The sequence below is a fragment of the Dama dama genome, chromosome 4, assembly GCF_033118175.1.
Source record: "Dama dama isolate Ldn47 chromosome 4, ASM3311817v1, whole genome shotgun sequence".
Taxonomy (NCBI): Eukaryota; Metazoa; Chordata; class Mammalia; order Artiodactyla; family Cervidae; genus Dama; species Dama dama.
Window position 1 is genome coordinate 67438770 of NC_083684.1, and position 22480 is coordinate 67461249.

Sequence of the window (22480 nt, forward strand, 5' to 3'; positions counted from 1 at the left end):
TCTTAGTATTTTTTTTTCTTAGTATTTTTTTTTCTTAGTATTTTTAACAAGCTTCTTTTAACTAGTAATGTTGAAAATTCTGCTCCATGAATGACCGTTTTGAACAGTAATGAAGTACGATAAGTACTTATAATAATAAGTAATGTACGCATTCATACTGACTTTTGAATTTCAAGTGTTTTACAAATTTTACAGTTCTAGTAAGATAGCATGCTCAGTAGCAACAATCATTTTAACTATGTACTATATACTATATATCTATCTTATAGCTTTTATAGAGTCTTGGATGTGCAACGGAAACAATTTAAAATCAATACAGTTGTTGTTCCACCTTTCTGCAAATATATAGTGAAAATTCCTTAAACAACTTAAGTTTCTTTCGCTTCATGTACTCTAAATTTTAGCTAATAATACACAGACAAATACAAAGGGAGAACTCTGAAGAAAGTTCACAGAAGTTTTCCTAATTGTGAAGAATACAAAAAACAAGAAAAAGAATTGATCAAATCATTTGAACATTTTCATGTATACATATACTAAAACGGAACTACTTATTCATTTCACTAAAAGGAAACAATCTAAGGACATGGAAAATATGTAAGAACAATTTTCAAAGGTTGGAATAAATAAAAATATTCATGAAATGATGATGTATTTTATATATACCCTAGGTTTCTGCCTGAACACACAGATGCACACATAAAGACACTTAAGGGAAAAGCAATCTTCCATAAGTAACAGATCTTTTGGAAGAAACATTTTTAACCAACCTTTTTTAAAACTCATGTGTATTTTTGCATTTATGGTAAAAAAAAATTCTAAATTGTGCATGACTGCGTGCTAAGTCACATCAATCATGTCCAACTCTTTTTGACCCCATGGGCTGTAGCCATGCAGTTTTCTCTGTCCATGGGATTTCCCAGGCAAGAATACTGGAGTGGGTTGCCATTTCTTTCTCCAGGGGACCTTCGAAACCCAGGGATCACACCCAGGTCTCCTGCATCAGTAGGCGGATTCTTTACCACTGAGCCACCTGGGTTCACTGAAAACAATTCTTCCTCTTTAGTAACAGGAATTAAAAACACAATATGAGAAACAGTCTACAGTTTATTAGCAAATATACCATGACACCTATTTAGAACACATTTCCAGACCTATGTGAAGAAACTGTAAATCTTTACTGAAGCACATAAAGTCTGAAAATCACAAGCTTTACTTGGAAGATGTAGTGATAGAAAGACTTCAGTGACTGCAAATTCAAAACAATCAAACTCAAAGCAAACACGGATATTTCAAATATAAGTCTCAGCTGTATCTAGGGGAGCCAACATAATTTTGAATTTAAAGAACAAAAACACCTAAATAAAGGGAACCTGTCAAATTACAGATGAAGCTATCACTGTATAGACTAGTTGAAATTTCAAAAGAAATGAAGCAAAATAGCTTCCAAGGTAGTCAAAGAAGCCCACCTAAAGAGAGACTTAGACATTATTTTGAACAATAAAATAGAAGTCTTAAACACAACATAATATTTTGTAATCATGCAACAGGTGAGGTATTCCAAGGTCACATCAAAAATAAGAGGGGAAAAAAAAAATCAAAGCCAGAAAGGAAATATTAAGGTTTCAAGGTTGTGTAATAAAGAATTTAAGGACTTGCCTGATGCTCCAGTGGGTAGAAATCTGCCTGTCAGTGCAGGGGACACGGGTTCCATCCCTGGTCAGGGAAGATCCCACAAGCCTCGGAGCAACCAAGCTAGTGTGCCACAACTGCTGAAGCCCACATCCTCCAAGCCTGCCAGGGATTAATACAACGACTGAACCTGGGCCTTAGAGCCAGAGCTCCACACAAGATAGTGGCCCCTCCTAATCACAACAGAGAAAGCCCAAGACCATCAGCAAAATCCCAGTATAGCCAAAACTAAATAAATACCAAAACAAAAAACAACAGAAAAAGAATTTGGCAGGCTTTGGTCCCCAGGGTCTGGAAGTTTGTTAACTACTCTTGGAATTTAAGTTTTCTCACTCTTGTAAATTCCTTAGTGTCTGAAGTGGCTTTATTACTCTCCGTAGGCCCTGATAATTTATGCTAACAAGATGACTTACGGTGGGCTCCTAGTTTAATAATGGGATGACTCAGGTTGTGAGGCTGGGCATTTCACAAAGACCAACGAAGTGACTAGAGGTTTGGGGCTTTGAGCCAGGTGGGCTTATTAGTCCAAGCTCTAAGGAGGGGAGAATGCTGGAGATGTTATCGACCACAGCTATGTGGCTAAACCCCAATAAAAACTCGGGACTTAAAAGCTTGAGTGAGCTTCTTTGGCTGACAATAGTGTTTTCTGTCACACTGATATGCCAGGAGGGCAATGGGTCCCTTGGGATGATGACTATGGTTAAATCCAAACAAACCCATTCAGAAGTTAAGAAGCTTATCAAGTCCAAAGAAACAGCATTTCAGGAAAGAGAGCCAAAAGAAACAAATATAGGCCTCTTACCTGGGAACGAGTCATTTCTGACTCCTTACTTTCTTCTTCCTCTGGGCTTCCTTCTAAGGTAAGATCAGTCTTGCGAAGTGACCCCAGAAAACAGGCCATTCAATGCTTAGAAAAACATAGCGAGCTCCCTGTAACACAGCCCCACACAGAGGGAGGAGCTCAGCAGGTACAAATCACAATCCTCTATGGCCACGGACACAGCCAGGATTCTGGAACACAGAACCAAACGAGGTGGTTTTCAGTTTCATTCTTTTCTTCTGAACTCGAGGCCCCTCCTGTGAACCACATAATCTATGCTGACCCTCCCCTTCACACTATAGGCGAGGCCCTGACCAACCTGCATACAGAATAAAGCCTCGTTCAAGTCTTCATGGATCAGAGACGGAGGGGTTGAGCAATGCAGGACTTTAAGCAGCGGCGTCTACACGTTAGAAGGTAGAACTGCCAGAGAAGGATATGGATCCTAGAACGATACTCCCAGAAATGTGATGTGGGCCCTAGGGATCCGGCAGTTAAGATAAAGGACTTCAGAACTTCTCTCAGAGCGATGCTGGGACACACCGGGGGCGGGAAGGTGGGGACAGTAGTTTTAACCTCCACCAGTTCAGTTCATTCACTCAGTCGTGTCCCATACTTTGCGACCCATGGACCGCAGCAGGTAAGGCTTCCCTGTCCATCACCATCTACGGGAGCTAACTCAAACTCAGGTCCATCCAGTCGGTGATACCATCCAACCATCTCTTCCTTGGTCGTTCCCTCCTCCTCCTGCCTTCAATCTTCCCCAGCATCAGGGTTTCTTCAAATGAGTCTGTTTTGTGCGTCAGGTGGCCAAAGTATTGAAGTTTCTGCTTCAGCATCAGTCCTTCCAATGAATATTGAGGACTGATTTCCTTTAGGATTGACTGGCTGTATCTCCTTGTAGTCCTAGGGAATCTCAAGAGTCTTCTTTAACATCCAAAGACACCCAGGAAACTCACCTGTGGAGGACAACAGGCTGAGCGACTACTAAATCCGCGTTTTAAACAAACAAACATAGCAAACTCACCGGAACTCCTCCGTCGCTAGTCTACATTCACTTCCGGGTCTGCAGGTTATGGCGCCCGCGAAGGCAGAGGAAGCGGTACAGAGGGAGATGACTGGGCTACGCCAGGGCCAAGGAGCCGCGAAATAAGGGCAGTGGGCGGGACGAGGCCTGAAGCGCAATTGCGTAGGGGCGGGACCAGAGCGGGCGGAGCCTTATCTCCCCTGGCCCTGCCCCTGTCCGTTTTGGGATCTGTTGATCCTTCTGTCGGGAGAAATATGCCTGAGAAATATCAATAACCTCAGATATGCAGATGACACCACCCTTATGGCAGGAAGTGAAGATGAACTAAACTTGATGAACTCTTGATGAAAGTGAAAGAGGAGAGTGAAAAAGTTGGCTTAAAGCTCAACATTCAGAAAACTAAGATGGGGAGACAGTGGAAACAGTGTCAGAATTAAATTTTTGGGGCTCCAAAATCACTGCACATGGTAACTGCAGCTATGAAATGAAAAGACGATTACTCCTTGGAAGGAAAGTTAAGACCAACCTAGATAGCATGGTAAAAAGAAGAGATATCACTTTGCCAAACAAACATCCATCTGGTCAAGGCTATGGTTTTTCCAGTGGTCATGTATGGATGTGAGAGTTGGACTGTGACAAAAGCTGAGCACCGAAAAATTGATACTTTTGAACTATGGTGTTGGAGAAGACTCCTGAGAGTCTCTTGGACTGCAAGGACATCCAACCAGTCCATCCTAAAGGAGATCAGTCCTGGGTGTTCATTGGAAGGACTGATGTAGAAGCTGAAACTCCAATACTTTGGCCACCTCATGTGAAGAGTTGACTCACTGGAAAAGACCCTGTTGCTGGGAGGGATCGGGGGCAGGAGGTGAAGGGGACGAGAGAGGATGAGATGGCTGGATGGCCTCACCGACTCGATGGGCATGAGTTTGAGTAAACTCCGGAGTCGGTGATGGACAGGCAGGCCGGGTGTGCTGCGGTTCATGGGGTCACAAGGAGTCGGACAAGTCTGAGCGACTGAACTGAACTGAACTGAACTGATCCTTCTGTCCAACGGTGCTTCGTTTCTCTGCTTTTTGATGCTTTTAAATCTCTTTGATTTCCTCTGGAGCAGAGCACTTCCTGCCTGTTCTAATTTAGTGTTTCACACAACTTAAGGCAAAAGAGGAGAATTTTGAGAGCCGCCTCTATGGGAAGCCAAGATGCTTTCAGCTAGTTGAAAAAAGGCAAAATTCCTCTTGGTGCGAGTGTTTGAAGATGGGTGTCTTGTAAGTGATGAAAAGTGGAATGTAATCACTCAGATGATCCGTTGGGAGGAAGCCTCAGTAATTGTAACCAGAGACCGGGCTTGTAAGAGGACAGCTGGCTTTTCCCTTAGGAAATGATTCCAGAAAGAAAGAGGGAGACTGGAATCCAGTGTCATCTATTACCTAACCACAGAAATGACATACCCCTGCCAGAATCTGTTGATACAGAGATTAGGTGCTACACCAGATATCAGTTCCCAATGCCTCCTAATGTATCTTACTGTAATTCTCTTTGAAAAAATATTTACTAATTTGGCTGTACCTGAATCTTACTTGTGGCATATGGGATCTAGTTCCCTGATGCGGGCTCAAACCTAGGCCTCCAACCTCTTCCACCCCCAACACACACTGGGAATGAGGCGTCTTAGTCACTGGACAACCAAGGAAGTTGCAGTATAGTTTTTGTGACAGTGAGTGGTATTGTTGAATCCAAGTGATATGAAACCTGATTTTTAGTGTAACTAATGTCTGGAATTGCAGATATCTATCTGAAATCATGAAATCATACATTTTTAGGGTTGCTATATGTATGCCAATAGCACCTCCATGATTAATAAAAACAAATTAAATCTATAGAAATGATCTCTTATAGACACAGTGTATCGAGTTGACAATTGTGCTGTTAGTCCATCAGTCGTGTCTGACTCTTTGCAATGCCACGGACTGCAGCCCACCACGCTCCTCTGTCCAAGGAAGGTTCCAGGCAAGAATACTGAAGTGGTAGCCACTTCCTTCTCCAGGGGACCTTCTTGACTCACGGATCGGACCCTGGTCTCCTGCATTGTAGGCATAGTCTTTACCATCTGGGCTTCCAGAAAGCAGTAGAAATACCTTCTCTAACGCTGAAATTTATAAAGTGCTTAACAAAGACATTGTTTCATACTGAAAACATCCATAGTTGACTGATTTGGGTCAGACCATTTTCCAAAAGTAACTTCAAAAATGGGTTTCAGATAGCAGCTATCAGACATAAAAGCATACTGTGTCCTATTCTCTGATTTGAAAATATTCTCAGAATTTATAGTTGTATAACTTCATTTTACAAAGTAAAAAGACATCACTTTTTAAAAATGGCATTTTCTATAAATGTGATATGTTTCTTAATACTTAAAGTGTGACTTAATACTTCTCATGTCACATTAATTAACAGATCACTTTATGATTTACAATTAGTCACTTTTATTTTCAATGTCATACCAGTTTATCACACTGTTATTTCCAGTATCATAGTTTAGGTTATAGTCTCCCATGATTCCTGATAAAGGCTTATTCAATACCTTTCAAGAAGCCAATTAGTATTTCTGTTGCCAAGCAAGTAAAGAGCTTAGAGTGCCTTTGAAAAACAAAATTTGTCAAACAAAATATTTTTTAATTTTTAAAAATTGTTTATATTTAATTGAAAGAGAATAGGTTTACAGAATTTTATTGTTTACTGTCAAACCTCAACATGAATTAGCCGTGGGTATACATATATCCCCTCCCTCCTGAACTACCGTCCCATCTCCTTCCCCCATCCCACCCCTCTAAATGGATAAAGTGAAAAGTGAAAGTGAAGTCGCTCAGTCGTGTCCGACTCTTTGCGACCTCATGGACGGCAACCCACCAGGCTCTTCCTTCCATGGGATTTTCCAGGCAAGAGTACTGGAGTGGGTTGCCATTCCCTTCTCCAGGGGATCTTCCCAACCCAGGGATCGAACCCGGGTCTCCCGCATTGCGGGCAGACGCTTTACCGTCTGAGCCACCACAGGAGCCCCTATTTGAGTTTCCTGAGACATACAACAAATTCCCACTGGCTACCTATTTTACCTGTGGTAATGTAAGTTTCCATGTTACTCTCTGCACAGATCTCACCCTCTCCTCTCCACTTCCCATGTCCATGAATCTGTTCTCTGTCTGTTTCTTCAATGCTGCCCTGCTAATAAATTCCTTGGTACCATTGTTCTAGATTCCGTATATATGCATTGGTATATGATATTTATATTTCTCTTTCTGACATACTTCACTCTGTATAATTTATAATATTTTCATTTGCATATAAATTATATGTACCTATATCATTTATACTTAAGGTTATATAATTGTATAACTTTTGATAAAAAATAAAATTTGTCATAGAAATGTGAAAGTGAATCAGTCATTTCAGACACTTTTCAACCCCATGGACGATACAGTCCATGGAACTCTCCAGGCCAGAATACTGGAGTGGGTAGCCTTTCCCTGCTCTAGGGGATCTTCACAAGCCAGAAATCGAACAGGGCCCTCCTGCATTGCAGATGGATTCTTTATCAACTGAGCTATCTGGAAGCCCTGTCATAGAGCAGGCCTCTAAAGCAGACTACAATGAGGGCTTCCCTGGCAGTTCAGACAGTAAACAATCTAACCGTGGTCCAGGAGACCCACGTTCAACCCCTGGGTCGGAAAGAGCCCCTGGAGTAGAAATGGCAACCCACTCGAGTATTCTTCTCTAGAGAATTCCATGGACAGAGGAACCCAGCGGATTACAGTCCATGGGGTCACAAACAGCTGGACATGACTGAACACGGCTGAATGGCTAATACTTTCTACTTCTTTCAATATACCTACATTTGATTAGATGCATAAAATTTATCCTTACTCCTTATTGACTTAATAGTAAGAGTTTCAAGATAAAGAGAAACTTGCTACCCAAATAATACATTTAGAAATGCTACCAAACTTAAAATTAAATGACAAGGCATGATATGTTTTATTTTAAAACATAACTACTTTTGTAAAATACATTAATATCATCATTATTAAATACAATTATTTTATAAATCAAGTAACATTCACAATAAAGGACAGAAATGGTGTGGACCTAACAGAAGCAGATGATTTTAAGAAGAGGTGGCAAGAATATACCAAAGAACTATATAAAAAAGATCTTAATGACCCTGATAACCACGATGGGTGTGATCATGCACCTAGATCCAGACATTCTGAAGTGCAAAGTCAAGTGATCCTTAGGAAGGATCACTTACAAACAAAGCTAGTGGAGGTGACGGAATTCCAGCTGAGCTATTTCAAACCCTAAAATATGATGCTGTTAAAGTGCTGCACTCAATATGGCAGCAAACGTGGAAAACAGCCCTGGCCACAGGACTGGAAAATGTCAGTTTTCATTCAAATCCCAAAGAAAGGCTATGCCAAAGAATGCTCAAACTGAGGCACAGTTATTGCACTCATCTCACATGCTAGGAAAGTCGTGCTCAAAATTCTCCAAGCCAGGCTTCAATAGTATGTGAACCAAGGACTTCCAGATATTCAAGCTGGATTTAGAAAAAGTAGAGGAACCAGAGATCAAATTGCCAACATCCCTTGGATCATAGAAAAAGAAAGACCGTTCCAGGAAAACATCTATTTCTGTTCCATTAATTATGCTAAAGCCTTTGTGTGGATCACAAGAAACTGTGGAAAATTCTTAAAGAGATGGGAATACCAGACCACCTGACCTGCCTCCTGAGAAATCTGTATGCAGGTCAAGAAGCAACAGTTAGAGCTGGACATGGCACTACAGACCGGTTCCTAATTGGGAATGGAGTGCATCAAGTCTGTATGTTCTCACATTGCTTATTTAACTGAAATGCATGGAAGGTCATGTGAAATGCTGGGCTGGGTGAGGCACAAGCTGGAATCAAGATTGCTGGGAGAAATATCAATAACCTCAGATATGCTCTCCCATCAGGAAGATTCCATAAGCCTCTAACCCTTCTCCATCAGAGGGCAGACAGAATAAAAACCACAATCACAGAAAACTAGCCAATCTGATCACATGGACCACAGCCTTGTCTAACTCAATGAAACTATCATGTTTGTCATGTTCGGCCAAAGTCATGTTTCTCATGACTTTGACATACATTGAATGCAATATATAAATATCTGAAAGAATATGTGTTATATAATTTATGTAACACACATTGAATACAATAAATATATATCTGAAGATATACAGGCAGTGAGAACATGTGAGTGTGTGAATATTCATACATATTTTCTTAAAGAATTTAAAAATTCTAGTTCATAGCTGGTCATTTCAGAATTGCAGATGATTTAAGAAAAACTGCAAATCTTATAAATTTGTCAATTAATCTATTTTGTCTACTATTCTGGGAATTCATTTCCTTTAATGTCAGGAGGTTATATTTTTTAAGGAACTTCCACACTGTCCTCCCAAATGACTGCACCTGCTTATATTCCCTCCAGCCATGTAGGAGATTCCCTGATCTCCAAGCCTCTTCCGCATTTATGACATTATTAGTGGGCTTTCTGCTAGTTGTTATTCTGACTGTCAGGAGGTGATGTATCACTGTCGTTTTGTTCTGCATTTCTTATTATTTAGCGATGCTAAGCATCTCTCTTTCGGCTCCTGCCCATCTGAAGGATCAAGATCCCCCCCCCCCCCCCCCCAGCCTCAGCAGCTGAGGCGCAGAGGCTTAGTCTCCCCAGAGCACGTGGAGTATTCCTGGACCAGGGATGAGGCCCGAGGGCCCTTCACTGTCAGGTGGGTTCCTAAGAACTGGTTTATCAATCTGTTTTTTCTTTTTCCTCTGAGATATATATATGAATATAAATGCTTTATAATGTGTTAGATTCTGCTGTGCAACTTCATCAATCAGCCATAGATATATGTACTCCCACTCTCTCTTGAACCTCCCTCCCACGATCCCCGTCTCACCCCTCTAGCCATCACAGATCCCCGCACTGAGCTCTCTGTGCTGTGGAACAGCTTCTCACTTGCTACCTGTTTTACACATTGTGGTGAATATATGTCAAGGCTCGTCTCTCAATTGGGCCCCCTCTCATTCTCCCACTGTGTCCACAGGTCTATGCTCTATATTTGTGAAAATAAGTTTTAACATATATACATATGGAATCTAGAAAATGTTATTGATGATATTATTTAAAAAGCAGGACTAGTCGTGCTGACATCGATTTTAAACATTTTTATATTAAGCTTTCAAGGTATAAAATACATGGATGATCGTTCCATGCATTTTACTAAGTGAAAGAGGCCCATCTGAAAATGCTACAAAAAGGAAGGTTTTTACAACATGGCATTTTGATGTAGGTCAATGTTCTTATGTGCTGCATTGTGTCTGAGTCTTTGGGACCGAATGGATTGTACCTGCCAGGTACCTGTGTCCCTGAGATTTCCCAGGAAAGAACACTGGAGTAGGTGGCCATTTCCTCTTTCAAAGTATCTTCCTTATTCATGGATTGAACCCACATCACTCGGGTCACCTGCATTGCCAGGTGCATTCTTTACCACGGAGCCACATGAGAATCTACTCAGAAATGTAGAAGAGATTAAAATGGTCAGTGGTTGCCATGGGTTGCAAGGAGGGGCTATGAATATCCTGAGTTCAGGACCATGAAATCATTGTGTGAAACTGTTTTAATGCACACAAGTAATTAAACATTTGCCCAGATCCTTAGAGTGAACACCCCTAGAAGAGAAACATAAGGTGAAACTAGAAACTTTGTTTAATGTCTATGTATATTCATCAGTGGTAACAGATGTATACACTGGTGGGGCACAAGTAGGGAGATTGTCCTCGTGAGGGAACAAAAGGTATATGGGAAAGCTCTGTACCTTACTCTCAATTCTGCTGTGAAACTAAATCGTCTAAGATAGTGATACTGGTGCATGCACAGTGATTATTTTTTAGAATATATACCACTAGAAAAACAAATATGCTATCTTTAATTTTTCCTTAGTCAATTATCCTTTAAAGATATGAAAAATAGAACTCTCCATAAAGAGCAGAGAACAAACTGTAGCAGATGATTCATAAAGCCTGGAAATACAAACATGAAGTTGAGAAGCAACATTTTTCTGTGTTGAAAGTGCAGGTGAAGTCGCTCAGACCATGTCTGATTCCTTGGGACTCCATGGACTGTAGCCCATGGGATTTTCCAGGCAAGAATACTGGAAAGGGTTGCCATTTTCTTCTCCAGGGGATCTTTCTGACCCAGGGATCAAACTGGGGTCTCCCACATGCAGGCAGACTCTCCTGTCTGAGCCACCAGAGAATCTGTTTCATGTGTTAATTTATGGGTAAGTTCACTTATGACTTAACGCTGATCATTATGTCCTTGGTTGGTCACCGGATAGATTTTAGGGCATCATTTTCAAATGCATCTGTCCCTGCACATACACACAGTTAACCCAACGTCCACTGCTGCCCCTGGTTTATTCTCAAAGAAAGCTGTGATGGAAACACCTCCCGGATCCTGGTCTTGCTGTATGTAGCAGACTCCCCACCTGCAGAGAGGTGGTCACAGTGCAAATCATTTTGCGCACACCTGTGTCCCAGGTTACAGAGGGGAGTAACAAACAAACCAAAATTAAGGACTCAGGCCATCTTTCCTAGAATTCTGAGAGCAAAGCCTTGCAGGAACCCAGGGTCCCCAGGTGATTCCCACCAAACACTCACCCCTCCCCCAAGGGCACAGGCACAGACCTTGCAGGGCCACATCCATCTGAGAAAGAGCCCCTCCCCCGGAATCAGGCTGAGGTTCTTTGTTTCTAGAAGATCCCGCCCTAAACCCTCGCTCCAGAGCTCTGGGGCAGGCAGAGCTGAGGGCTCAAGCTCAGGGCTCCTGGAAGCGGGTCTTCCTGCTGCATTGTTTCAAAGACTGTCAGAGGCAGAGTCAGAAGCTGGGTTCCTTGTCTCTTGTGAATTTTTCTGAGGCTTGGTCTCTCTAATGCGAAAAGAAAGAGAACTCTCGGGGTGGTCTGCAAAGAGAGTGGGGAAAGTGAGCACCAAACCCAGGATGTGATTAGCATATCAGCTTAATCTTGATTACCCACTACAGTTCTGAGACAGACGAAGCCAGAAAATAGCTCAGAAAAGGGAGAGAGACAGAAGAAGTCATTCTCTTCTTTTTAACGGCAGCAGTTGAAGGTGAAAGAGCTGTGTGGATGCCTTTAAAGATATTTTCTTAGCATGTATATGAGTTTGGGACATAATATCCCCAAAGAAGACGCAGAGCAGGAGGCAGAAGAGGAGGGAATGGCAGCTTCTCAGGTAAACGTCCTGTCCCGGGTCGGGGGCTGTGTCTGCTTTTCCTCCTGAAACGGCTGGGCTGAGAAGCTGCACACCTTTACGCTCTGATTCTAATTTTTCTCCTGGGGGGTTTGTTGTCGTCAACGTCTTTTTTTCCTTTATTTCTTATAATGGTGAAGACCGGCTCTTAGGCTGCTTCTCCCTTGTGTCCCACAGCCTTTTCTTCACACTATCCTGGCTTTCTGTAGACCACGATGAATTCTCAAGAAGAATTAGTGACTTCCCTTTGTGAGAAATGAACACCGGGGGTCACTGGTATCTGAGATTCCCAATGGAAATGTTTTAGCCACGCGTTCCAGGAAACAAACTCACTCAGAAGGACAATGCAGATAGTGGAGTGCAGTGGACCCACACAGGTGGGTCTAAGGCAGAGTCTCCTCTTAGCCAAGAACCCCGACCAGCGTTTGTGAAAATCTTTTATACCCCATGTGTACGTGTCCAAACCCACCACCCCAAATTCCTTGAGACTTACATAAATTAAGGAAGGGTAAATATAATCTCAATAGCCCCATCACTCATGTGCCATGTGCTCAGACAGTGAAACAATTAGCCAATAATCAATAAGCATGAGTTTACACTCGACAGTTACAGAAAAATGTATGGCCTGTCTGGAGGAAGGGGTGATTAGTGTATGTGTTCTCTTAGGCGAGGAGTAACCTGGATACATATTATTAGGTTACAGGTCATGGGAGGAATATATGCAGTGGAATAGCATAATTATTATTTTTCATAGTAGATTGAGATAATGGCTTTCATAATGTTGCCAAAATACCTGGCAGTGATTATACATTTCCCCATGTACTTCTTACACCATGACCTCAGGTGTTCATTGGTTCCTGTGCTTCTGTGAGATTCCCACTCTATGAAGTTCTTTTTTCTTTTCTTTCTTCAGAAAAGGTCCCTGGAGAAGGGAATGGCTACCCATTCCAGTATTCTTGCCTGGAGAATCCCATGGAGGGAGGAGCCTGGCAGGCTACAGCCCCCGAGGTTGCAAAGAATAGGAAAGGACTGAGTGACTAACATGTTTCTTGCTTTTAGTATTATTTAAGAATACAGAATTTTCTGTAAACTTTCAACAGAGTTGTCTCTGTATATTTGTCTGTGTTTTATTACTGTCTAGAGTCCATAAACTGATGTAAAATTTCAGCTCTGCCATTTTAAAAAATGTTTGTTAAAATATCTTCTAAAGGGTGCAAGAGCAACATTATTCATTTTAAATTATTTCTGTTGCACATTGAAGATTCTGAAAAACTGTCAGAAATATAGTTCAGTTCAGTCTCTCAGTCGAGTCTGACTCTTTGCGACCCCTTAAATCGCAGCACGCCAGGCCTCCCTGTCCATCACCAACTCCCAGAGTTTATTCAAAGTCAAGTCCATCGGGAGTTGGTGATGCCTTCCAGCCATCTCATCATCTGTCATCCCCTTCTCCTCCTGCCCCCAATCCCTCCCAGCATCAGGGTCTTTTCCAATCAGTCAACTCTTCGCATGAGGTGGCCTAAGTATTGGAGATTCAGCTACAGCATCAGTCCTTCCAATGAACACCCAGGACCGATCTCCCTTAGGATGGACTGACTGGATCTCCTTGCAGTCCAAGGGACACAGGAGTCTTCTCCAACACCACAGTTCAAAAGCATCAATGCTTCGGCGCTCAGCTTTCTTCACAGTCCAACACTCACATCCATATATGACCAGTGGAAAAACCATAGCCTTGATTAGATGGACCTTTGTTGATAAAGTATTGTCTCTGTTTTTTAATATGGTATCTAGGTTGCTCATAACTTTCCTTCCAAGGAGTAAGCGTCTTTTAATTTCATGGCTGCAATCACCATCTTCAATGATTTTGGAGCCCAAAAAATTAAAGTCTGACACTGTTTCCACTGTCTCCCCATCTATTTCCCATGAAGTGATGTTAGCAGATGGCACTACCTTAATTTTCTGAATGTTGAGCTTTAAGCCCACTTTTTCACTCTCTTTCACTTTCATCAAGAGGCTTTTAAGTTCCTCTTCACTTTCTGCCATAAGGTTAGTGTCATCTGCATATCTGAGGTTATTGATATTTCCCCTGGCAGTCTGGATTCCAGCTTGTCCTTCCTCCAGTCCAGCCTTTCTCATGATGTACTCTGCATATAAGTTAAATAAGCAGAGTGACAATATACAGCCTAGACGTACTCTTTTTTTCTATTTGGAACCAGTCTGTTGTTCCATGTCCAGTTCTAATTGTTGCTTCCTGACCTGCATATATAGTAGGTGCTAAATAGTTAAAATGATTCTTGCCACCAAGGTTACTACTCTGAGACCTGTAAAATCTGTAGAAAACTTAAAGTTCAAAGTTAAGGATGAATTCTTTCCTTACTATTCTACCTAATAGCTCTTCAAATTGGTCATTCATGGAGCAGAATTTTAAACGTTACTAGCTCAAGTAAGCTTGTTAAAAATGTGGCACATTGGTCCCACTCCAGAATGTTTGGAATGGAATGTGTTTTTAAAAAAATATTTCCAGGTTTGTTTTGTTTGTTTTTTTTTTTTTTTTTTTTTTGATAGACAGTTTATCCTGTGTCACATGAGTACAACAGTCAAAAATAAGTATGCCAATATTTATTTTATAATTCCTCTTCCTAGTCATGCTACTTTCTGTAGTAGTTTGTGGATCATATCTCATCTTCTTTTCTTGGGGTTAAAAATACGGTGAAAATAGTACTGTGTAAAAGCTATATTCTTGTGTAATAGCAGCCACTCTCCTAAAGGAAAACCAATTCTCTGAACTTGCTGTTTCCAACTTGGGTCACATAAGGAAGTCTTCCCACGGCCCCATGGCATCTGTACTTTGTGTTCCAGGGACGGCTGACGTTCTGGGATGTGGCCATAGACTTCAGTCAAGAGGAGTGGGAATGCCTGGACCTCAGTCAGTGGGACTTGTACAGAGACGTGATGTTAGAGCACTACAGGAACCTGGCCTCCTTGGGTGAGGAGAACTTCCTTCCAGAATCGCTTACCTACCCACGAGGTTTTGGTTCCTTCATTTCTAGAATGTCTTCTGAAATTGTCTGCTTCCCACAGTGGTTTCAGATCTCTGCTTTCTAGGGGGAAGTGAGTGTCTGTGAATTTAGACAGGAAGGCTTCATGATGGTTTGCTATGCTGGTAAGCTTTTTATTCCCTGATGTACTCTGCCTGCTTCATTCTAGCTGAGTGGTAATTGTATACGTTCTGTGGTATTAAACAGTTGCACGCTTTGTTAATTTCACATTTACACACTTACTTTTGCCTTAGCAGCATGTGACCAAAATCTCAGGATTTGATTGTTATGTATTTATTAGTGTTGTAGAGGTGCTTTGAATATAGTTTTTGGGGAAATAATTTTCTAGGCTTTATCAACATTCTCCAATGCATTCCCATCTCACTTGAATACATACAGGATTGGACACGGATGAATCTCTAAGAACACAAATATTCCTTTCTCTGATGAACAGGTCTTGTGGCCTCTAAGCCGAACCTGGTCACCTTTTTGGAGGAATTGAACGACCCCAGGAGTATAAGGAGAATGGACACAGCAGCCATACACCCAGGTAGGTGTGAGTGGACTCAGATGAGAGGTCCAAGGAGCAGAGAGGAAGTCAGCCTCTGTCACGTGGTTTTGGAAGATGTGCCTCAGTGGAAATGATTTTGGAAAACCTGGCTTTATTTTTACTACTGTGAAAGAAATGGATTACCTGCCCCATTCTCTCTCTTAAATCATGCATGAATTCATCTCTGGTGATTACTTTTCTCCATCACAGTGTAAACTAAAAGTCTTCTCTTAGCTTGTCACAAACTGCATTTATTGATTGCTCTTCCATTTCTTGGGGATCCTAGGAAACTTGTGCCATTTATGAGTAACTGTATGACTGTTCTTTGAAAGTTTCTTTCTACCTCTAGAGAAAAATGTGTGAGTAGAGTGGTAGAGAAACTGCTAAACTTCTAGGAATACTGGGAACAGGTTCTTGTTGCCTGATTTATAACTTCCTATCCACTGAGAGCTAGAGATAGGACCTTCTAAATAAATTTCAAATTCAAGTAATTTTTTCACTGCAGAAAGCAAAACCTTCTGAAAATCAAAGAATGCACATCTCAGGTTTACTTCCAAGTTTCTCTTTTCCCTTTATGATTTCATATTAAATATCTGAAGTGTATCAGGCCTGATTCTAAAATGCTAAACTACTTTATTTTTATTTTTTTAAACCACTTTAATATATTTATTTACCTCACAGAATTTTAAAATAAATTGGCATAAAAGCCTAGCACACACACACAAAAAAAAGCCTAGCACATTTTCCACCCATATGATTAATGGTTGATTGAAACTATAAGAATTTCTAGATTATACAAAGAAATCTTTTGAAAAAGTTCCAATTGGAATACAGCTGTTTTATAATTTTGTACTACTGTACACCGAAAAGAATCAATTATACCTATCAGTCAGTTCATTCAGTCTCTCAGTTGTGTCCCATTCTTTGCAAACCCATTGACTGCAGCACACCAGGCTTCTCTCTCCATCACCAACACCTGGAACCTGGTCATACTCATACTCAAGTCATACTCAAGTCGGTGATGCATACAACAATCTCATCCTGTGTTATCCCCTTCTTCTCCTGCCCTCAATGTCCCCCAGCATCAGGGTCTTTTCTGGTGAGTCAGTTCTTTGCCTGAGGTGGCCAAATTATTAGAGCCTCAGCTCCAGCATCAGTCTTTCCAATGAATATTCAGGACTGACTTCCTTTGGGATGTAGTGATGTGATCTCCTTGCACTCCAAGGGACTCAGAGTCTTCTCCAACACCTCAGTTGAAAAGCATCAGGTTTTCGGGACTCAGCTCTCTTTATGGTCCAACTCTCACGTCCATATATGACTAGTGGAAAAACCATAGCTTTGACTAGACAGACATTTTTTCAGCAAAGTAACGTCTCTGCTTTTTAATATGCTGTCTAGGTTGCTTATACTTTTCCTCCCAAGTGAAAGGCTATTGCTGAATCATGCAAAGACGCCGGGGTTCTTGGCGTCCGGAGGAGAAAAATTCAATCTGGGGTCAGAGAGAGGCTTGATCGCTCAGAGCTTCTGTGTAATAAAATTTTATTAAAGTATAAAGGAGATAGAGAAAGCTTCTGACATAGACATCAGAAGAGGGCAGCAAGAGTACCCGCTTGCTATTGTTAGCAATGGAGTTATATACTCTTCAATGAATCCAAAGAATGTCTGGAGCTTGTAAAGTCCTCACCAAACCTATTCCCATAATTTACATTTTAAAATATCAGAATTAGCCACATGGTTTAATGCAGAGACTGTCCTCAGGCAGGATACATTATTGTTATATAATCCTAAGGAATGTAGAGGAAAAGAATTAAAAAGTTTGTCCTTTCTTCCTCCTTGAGTATTCCAGACCTCTCTCTTCTTGGGGACCCCTAGATTTCTTATCAACCTACCTAGGAAATGGCTCTCACACAAGGCTGAAGTCAACATCTGCAGTTATTTTGGAGACCCGAAAAATAAAGTCTGTCAGTGTTTCCATTGTTTCCCCAACTATTTTCCATGAAGTGATGGGACTGGATGCCATGATCTTGGTTTTCTGAATGTTGAGTTTGAAGGCAGCTTTTCACTCTCCTCTTTCAGTTTCATCAGGAGACTCCTCAGTTTCTCATTGCTTTCTGCCATGAGCATGGTGTCATCTGTATATCTGACGTTGTTGATATTTTCCCTGTATCTTGATTCCAGCTTGTGCTTCTTCCAGTCCACCATTTAGCATGATGAAAAGTGAAAGTGAACGGTTCTCAGGCATGGCCGAGTCTTTGGGACCCCACAGACTATGCCGTCCATGGAATTCTCTAGGCCAGAATCCTGGAGTGGGTAGCCTTTCCCTTCTCCAGGGAATCTTACCAACCCAGGGATCACCCAGTGCTCATGCATCATGTACTCTGCCTATAAGTTAAATAAGCAGAGTGACACTATACAGTCGTGACATACTCTTTTCCCAATTTGGAACCAGTCTGTTGTTCCATGTCTGGTTCTAACTGTCTTTTCTTGACCTGCATAGCGATTTGTCAGGAGGCAGGTAAGGTGGTCTGGCATCGCCATCTCTTTCAGAATTTTCCAGTTTGTTGTGATCCACACAGTAAAAGGCATTGATATAGTCAATAAAACCAAAGCAGATGTTTTTCTGGAACTCTATTGCTTTTTCAATGATCCAAGGGATGTTGGCAATTTGATCACCAGTTCCTCTACCTTTCCTAAATACAGCTTGAACATCTGGCATTTCTCAGGTCACATTCTGTTGAAGACTTACTTGGAGAATTTTGAGCCTGCCTTTGCTAGTGTGTGAAATTAGTGCAACTGTGTGGTCATTTTAACATTTTTGTGTGTTGCCTTTCTTTGAGTTTTGAATGAAAACTGACGTTTCCCATCCTGTGGCCACTACTGAGTTTTCCAAATTTGCTGGCATTTGAGTGCAGCATGTTCATAGCATCATCTTTTAGATTTGAGATAGCTCAGCTGGAATTCCATCACCTCCACTAGCTCTGCTGGTAGTGATGCTTCTTTAGACCCACTTGATTTCAGACTCCAGGATGTCTGTCTCTAGGTGAGTGATCACACCATCCTGGTTATCACGGCCATTAAGATATTTTTGTATAGCTCTTCCGCGTATTCCTGATACCTTTTGTTAAGAACTTCTGCTTCTGTTAAGCCCATAACATTTGTGTCCTTTATTGTGCCGATGTTTGCATGACATGTTCCCCTGGTATCTTTAATTTTCTTGAAAAGATCTCTAGTCTTTTCCATTCTATTTCCTTCCCATTTAGGTCTCCACAGAGTAATGAGCAGAATTTCCAGTGTTCCAAGGATATTTTCATGTTCCAAGTCTCTGTTTCATTTAATTTCTTAAGAAATTATTTTTTAAAAAAGAAATTAATAATTTATCTTATGTGTAATGAGCTTCCTCAGATACTTTCCTATGTGTCTTCACTTTATGATTAGTTCTCTGTCAATATCATGTGTTATTTTTAGGTTGAAGCATCTAGTAGAACATTCTTTGAAACACGTTGGACAAGAAGTGGACTAAAGAATTATTAGGCAGCTAGGATTTGTGAAAATGTTTGATGTCTCCACTTTGGATGACTAAAATCAAGAAGGAATCTTTAGATTGCCCATTTCCTCTTCATTTAGTGGTTCCTGTAGGTTCTTAGCACGCTTCTCCCTCTGTCACACATTCCTTTGCCATCTCATTTTGTCCAGTTTTCTGTTTGTAGTCTCTGTTTTGAAGGCTACGGGCACCTCGTTAGTCATCCGTCTGGTGCCTACACCTTGATGCGTGAGATTGGTCCAGAGATTTGTGCTCTGCTCTGTGGTGGTTCAGGCTTCCTCCACAAGCATCCCGTTTATAGAGCCCCTCCCTTACTCCCGTCCCCTCAGGATGTCTCCTCACAGCCAACCACAGTCCTCTGCCTGGGTCTGCTGTCCGAACCCCACATTTCAGCGCCCAGCCCTTGTCTGCAGCGGTGGGCGTGCCTCTCAGGCTGGGTGGGCAGGGCAGGGGTCAGGCCCCCGTGTGCAGGTCTCTCTCTGTCCTGCTGCCACACGCGGGTTGCCATGTTCTCTCCCACAGAGAATGAGGCTCTCCTCCTGTCCAAACTGAGCTCCCCGACAAGGGCCTTCCCTGGATGTGCAGACCGCTCCTCACTCTCATGTCCCCCCAGGGCTGCAGGCCCCATCCCACTTCTCTCCTCTTCCTTTTGCTTCTTCTTTCTCTTGTCCTACCTGGCTCAGCAGGAAAGTATCTGTCCTTGGAGATTTCCAAGGGCCTCTGCTAGTGTCCAGCTTGGCTCTGTGAGAAGTGTTCCATTTCTGATGTATTCTTGATGATTTTGGGGAAGGAAAAGTCTGTGTCCTCCTAATACTCTGGCACCTTGATCCTTCCTTCTCTATTTTATTTTTGAGCTCATAAAGGGTTCATCAGTTTTCTCTAACTCTTTAAGGATATTCATTGAGAATAGCAAGCAAAATTACTTATTATTTGTTATCTTTCAGCTATGTCTCCACAAGACACCTGGGATTTGATGCCACAAAAACCAAGGATAAAAGATTTGTTTCCAAAAGCAAACCTAGGAATATATGAAAGACTACACCTCAGAAATTTCAATTTAAGAAAACACTTAGAATATATGAGGGCATATGAAAGACAGAGAAGATGTTTATATGGACATAAAGAAATTGAGACAGTTACACATAAGGCAAACCTTACTGCAAAAAGAAATGAGGAACATGATCCAAACTGGGAGAAACACCAATTTCAGTCTTCAACATCTGCTGAGAAGTGTAAGTTTTCTAAAAAAGATTTACATCACCTTTTGAAACATACATGTTCTCTGAAAGGAAACGTGATATATTTGGAAGGTGATTTAGTCTCTACTGCAAATACTCATTCAAACAATTCTGAATGTAGCCTTCATTTAAGCATACATTGAAGCATGTCTGAACATCTGAAAATTAAAAATGAGGAGCAAAACTCACAATATACTCAATTTGAGGGATCTGTGAGCAGGAAGTCATTATTTTTCCAGCAAAAGATATTTCCTCTCCTTTCCACAATGTATAATGTTGATGATAATGGAAGAGATGTAGTCCAACTGTCATTGTTCAATACACATCATGATATTGCTAATACGGAACTGCTTTCCACATGTAATAAATTAGTCAGGCCTTAATTATGAGTTCCAGCCCCAGTAATTACAAGAGTATTTATGGTGGAGTGAGAAGGTATTCAAGCAATGAAACTGGGTATAAGGTTGAAGGAGACTCAAACCTTATGAAACATCAGGTACCTGAATCATCATACAGGGATTCTAAAAGTAATAAATGTAGAAATATCTTTTATGAGATGTCATTTCGTTCTGTAAAGAGTATTCCCACTGGAGAGAACACTTATAATTGTAGTGAATATGGTAAAGCTTCTAGTCAGTCTTCAGAACTTGTACAACAGCAAACTATTCAAAATCCACAGAAAGGACACCAATGTAAGATACACGGCAAAGTCTTTAGTACCTCATCCAATCTAAGTAGACGTAGGAAAATTCATACAGGAAGGAAATCTTTCAAATGTACAGAATGTGGCAAAACATTTGTCCATCGCTCACTTCTTACTCAACATCAGCTTACTCACACTGGAGAGAAATGTTATAAATGATCAGAATGTGGCAAAGCCTTTATTGTGAGTTCAAATCTTAGTAAACATCACCGAATTCATATGAGGGAGAAGCGTTATAAGTGTACAGAATGTGGGAAGACCTTCATAAACAGTTCTGAACTTACTAGACATCAGCGAATTCATACTGGGGAGAGACCGTATAAGTGTATAGAATGCAGCAAAGGCTTTAATCAGAAGATCCATCTTACTACACATCTGCGAGTTCATACTGGAGAGAAACCTTATAAATGTACAGAATGTGGCAAAGGCTTTAATAAGAAGAACAATCTTACTGCACATCTGCGAGTGCATACTGGAGAGAAACTGTATAAATGTACAGAATGTGGCAAAGCCTTTAATCAGAAATCAATTCTCACTAAACATCTGCGAGTGCATACTGGAGAGAAACCATATAAATGTACAGAATGTGGCAAAGCCTTTAGTCAGAACTCAACTCTTACACATCATCAACGAATTCATACTGGGGAGAAACCTTAAAATGTAAGGAATGTGAAAAAGCCGTTATCAGTTGTTCAGAGCTTACTTGACATCAGCGAATTCATAGTGGAGAGCGACCTTATCATTGTACAGAGTGTGGCTGAGCCTTTATTCAGAGTTCAAATTTAATTGCACATCATCAAATCCACACTGGGGAGAAAGCATACCAATGTACAGAATGTGGCAAAGCCTTTAATCACAAATCAATTCTCACTAATCATCTGCGAGTTCATACTGGAGAGAAACCTTATAAATGTACAGAATGTGGCAAAGCCTTTAATCAGAAATTCAATCTTACTGGACATCTGTGAGTGCATACTGGAGAGAAACCATATAAATGTACAGAATGTGGCAAAGCCTTTAATCAGAAATCAATTCTTACTACACATCTGCGAGTTCATACTGAAGAGAAACCATAAAAACATGAACATTGTGAATCGGGATGGGGAATACGTGTAAGTCCATGGCTGATTCATATCAATGTATGACAAAACCCACTGAAATGTTGTGAAGTGATTGGCCTCCAACTAATAAAAAAAAAAAAAAAAATGTTAAAAAAAAAAAAAAAATGAACATTGTGGCGAAAGTTTTAGTCATCGCGGTCATCTCACTAAACAGCTGAGAACACACACCGGGGAAAAACAGTAGTAATGGAACAAGTGATGAAAGGTTTGTCATAAACATGCATCAGAAAACTTGAGAGTTTATACACAAAACCTATGGAAATAATGTAATAAATATGAAGAAAAATATTTAATCAAAAGTCAGATATAAAGAAACATAAGAGACTGCATATTAAAAAGTATTTCATCAATCCTCTTTTCCGAAGTTTCTCTGAAGGAA

At 41.0% G+C, this 22480-nt stretch overlaps 1 protein-coding gene across 1 annotated transcript in view; it reads left to right on the forward strand.

Moving 5' to 3' along the window:
* The window catches only part of LOC133055207 (zinc finger protein 420-like), a 79798-nt gene extending 58161 nt beyond the window's left edge, over positions 1-21637 (forward strand). The window contains exon 6 of the mRNA XM_061140634.1: positions 21239-21637. Coding sequence (XP_060996617.1) covers positions 21239-21637 — 399 coding nt within the window. The remainder of the gene's footprint in view (positions 1-21238) is intronic.
* The last annotated feature ends 843 nt before the right edge of the window (positions 21638-22480 follow it).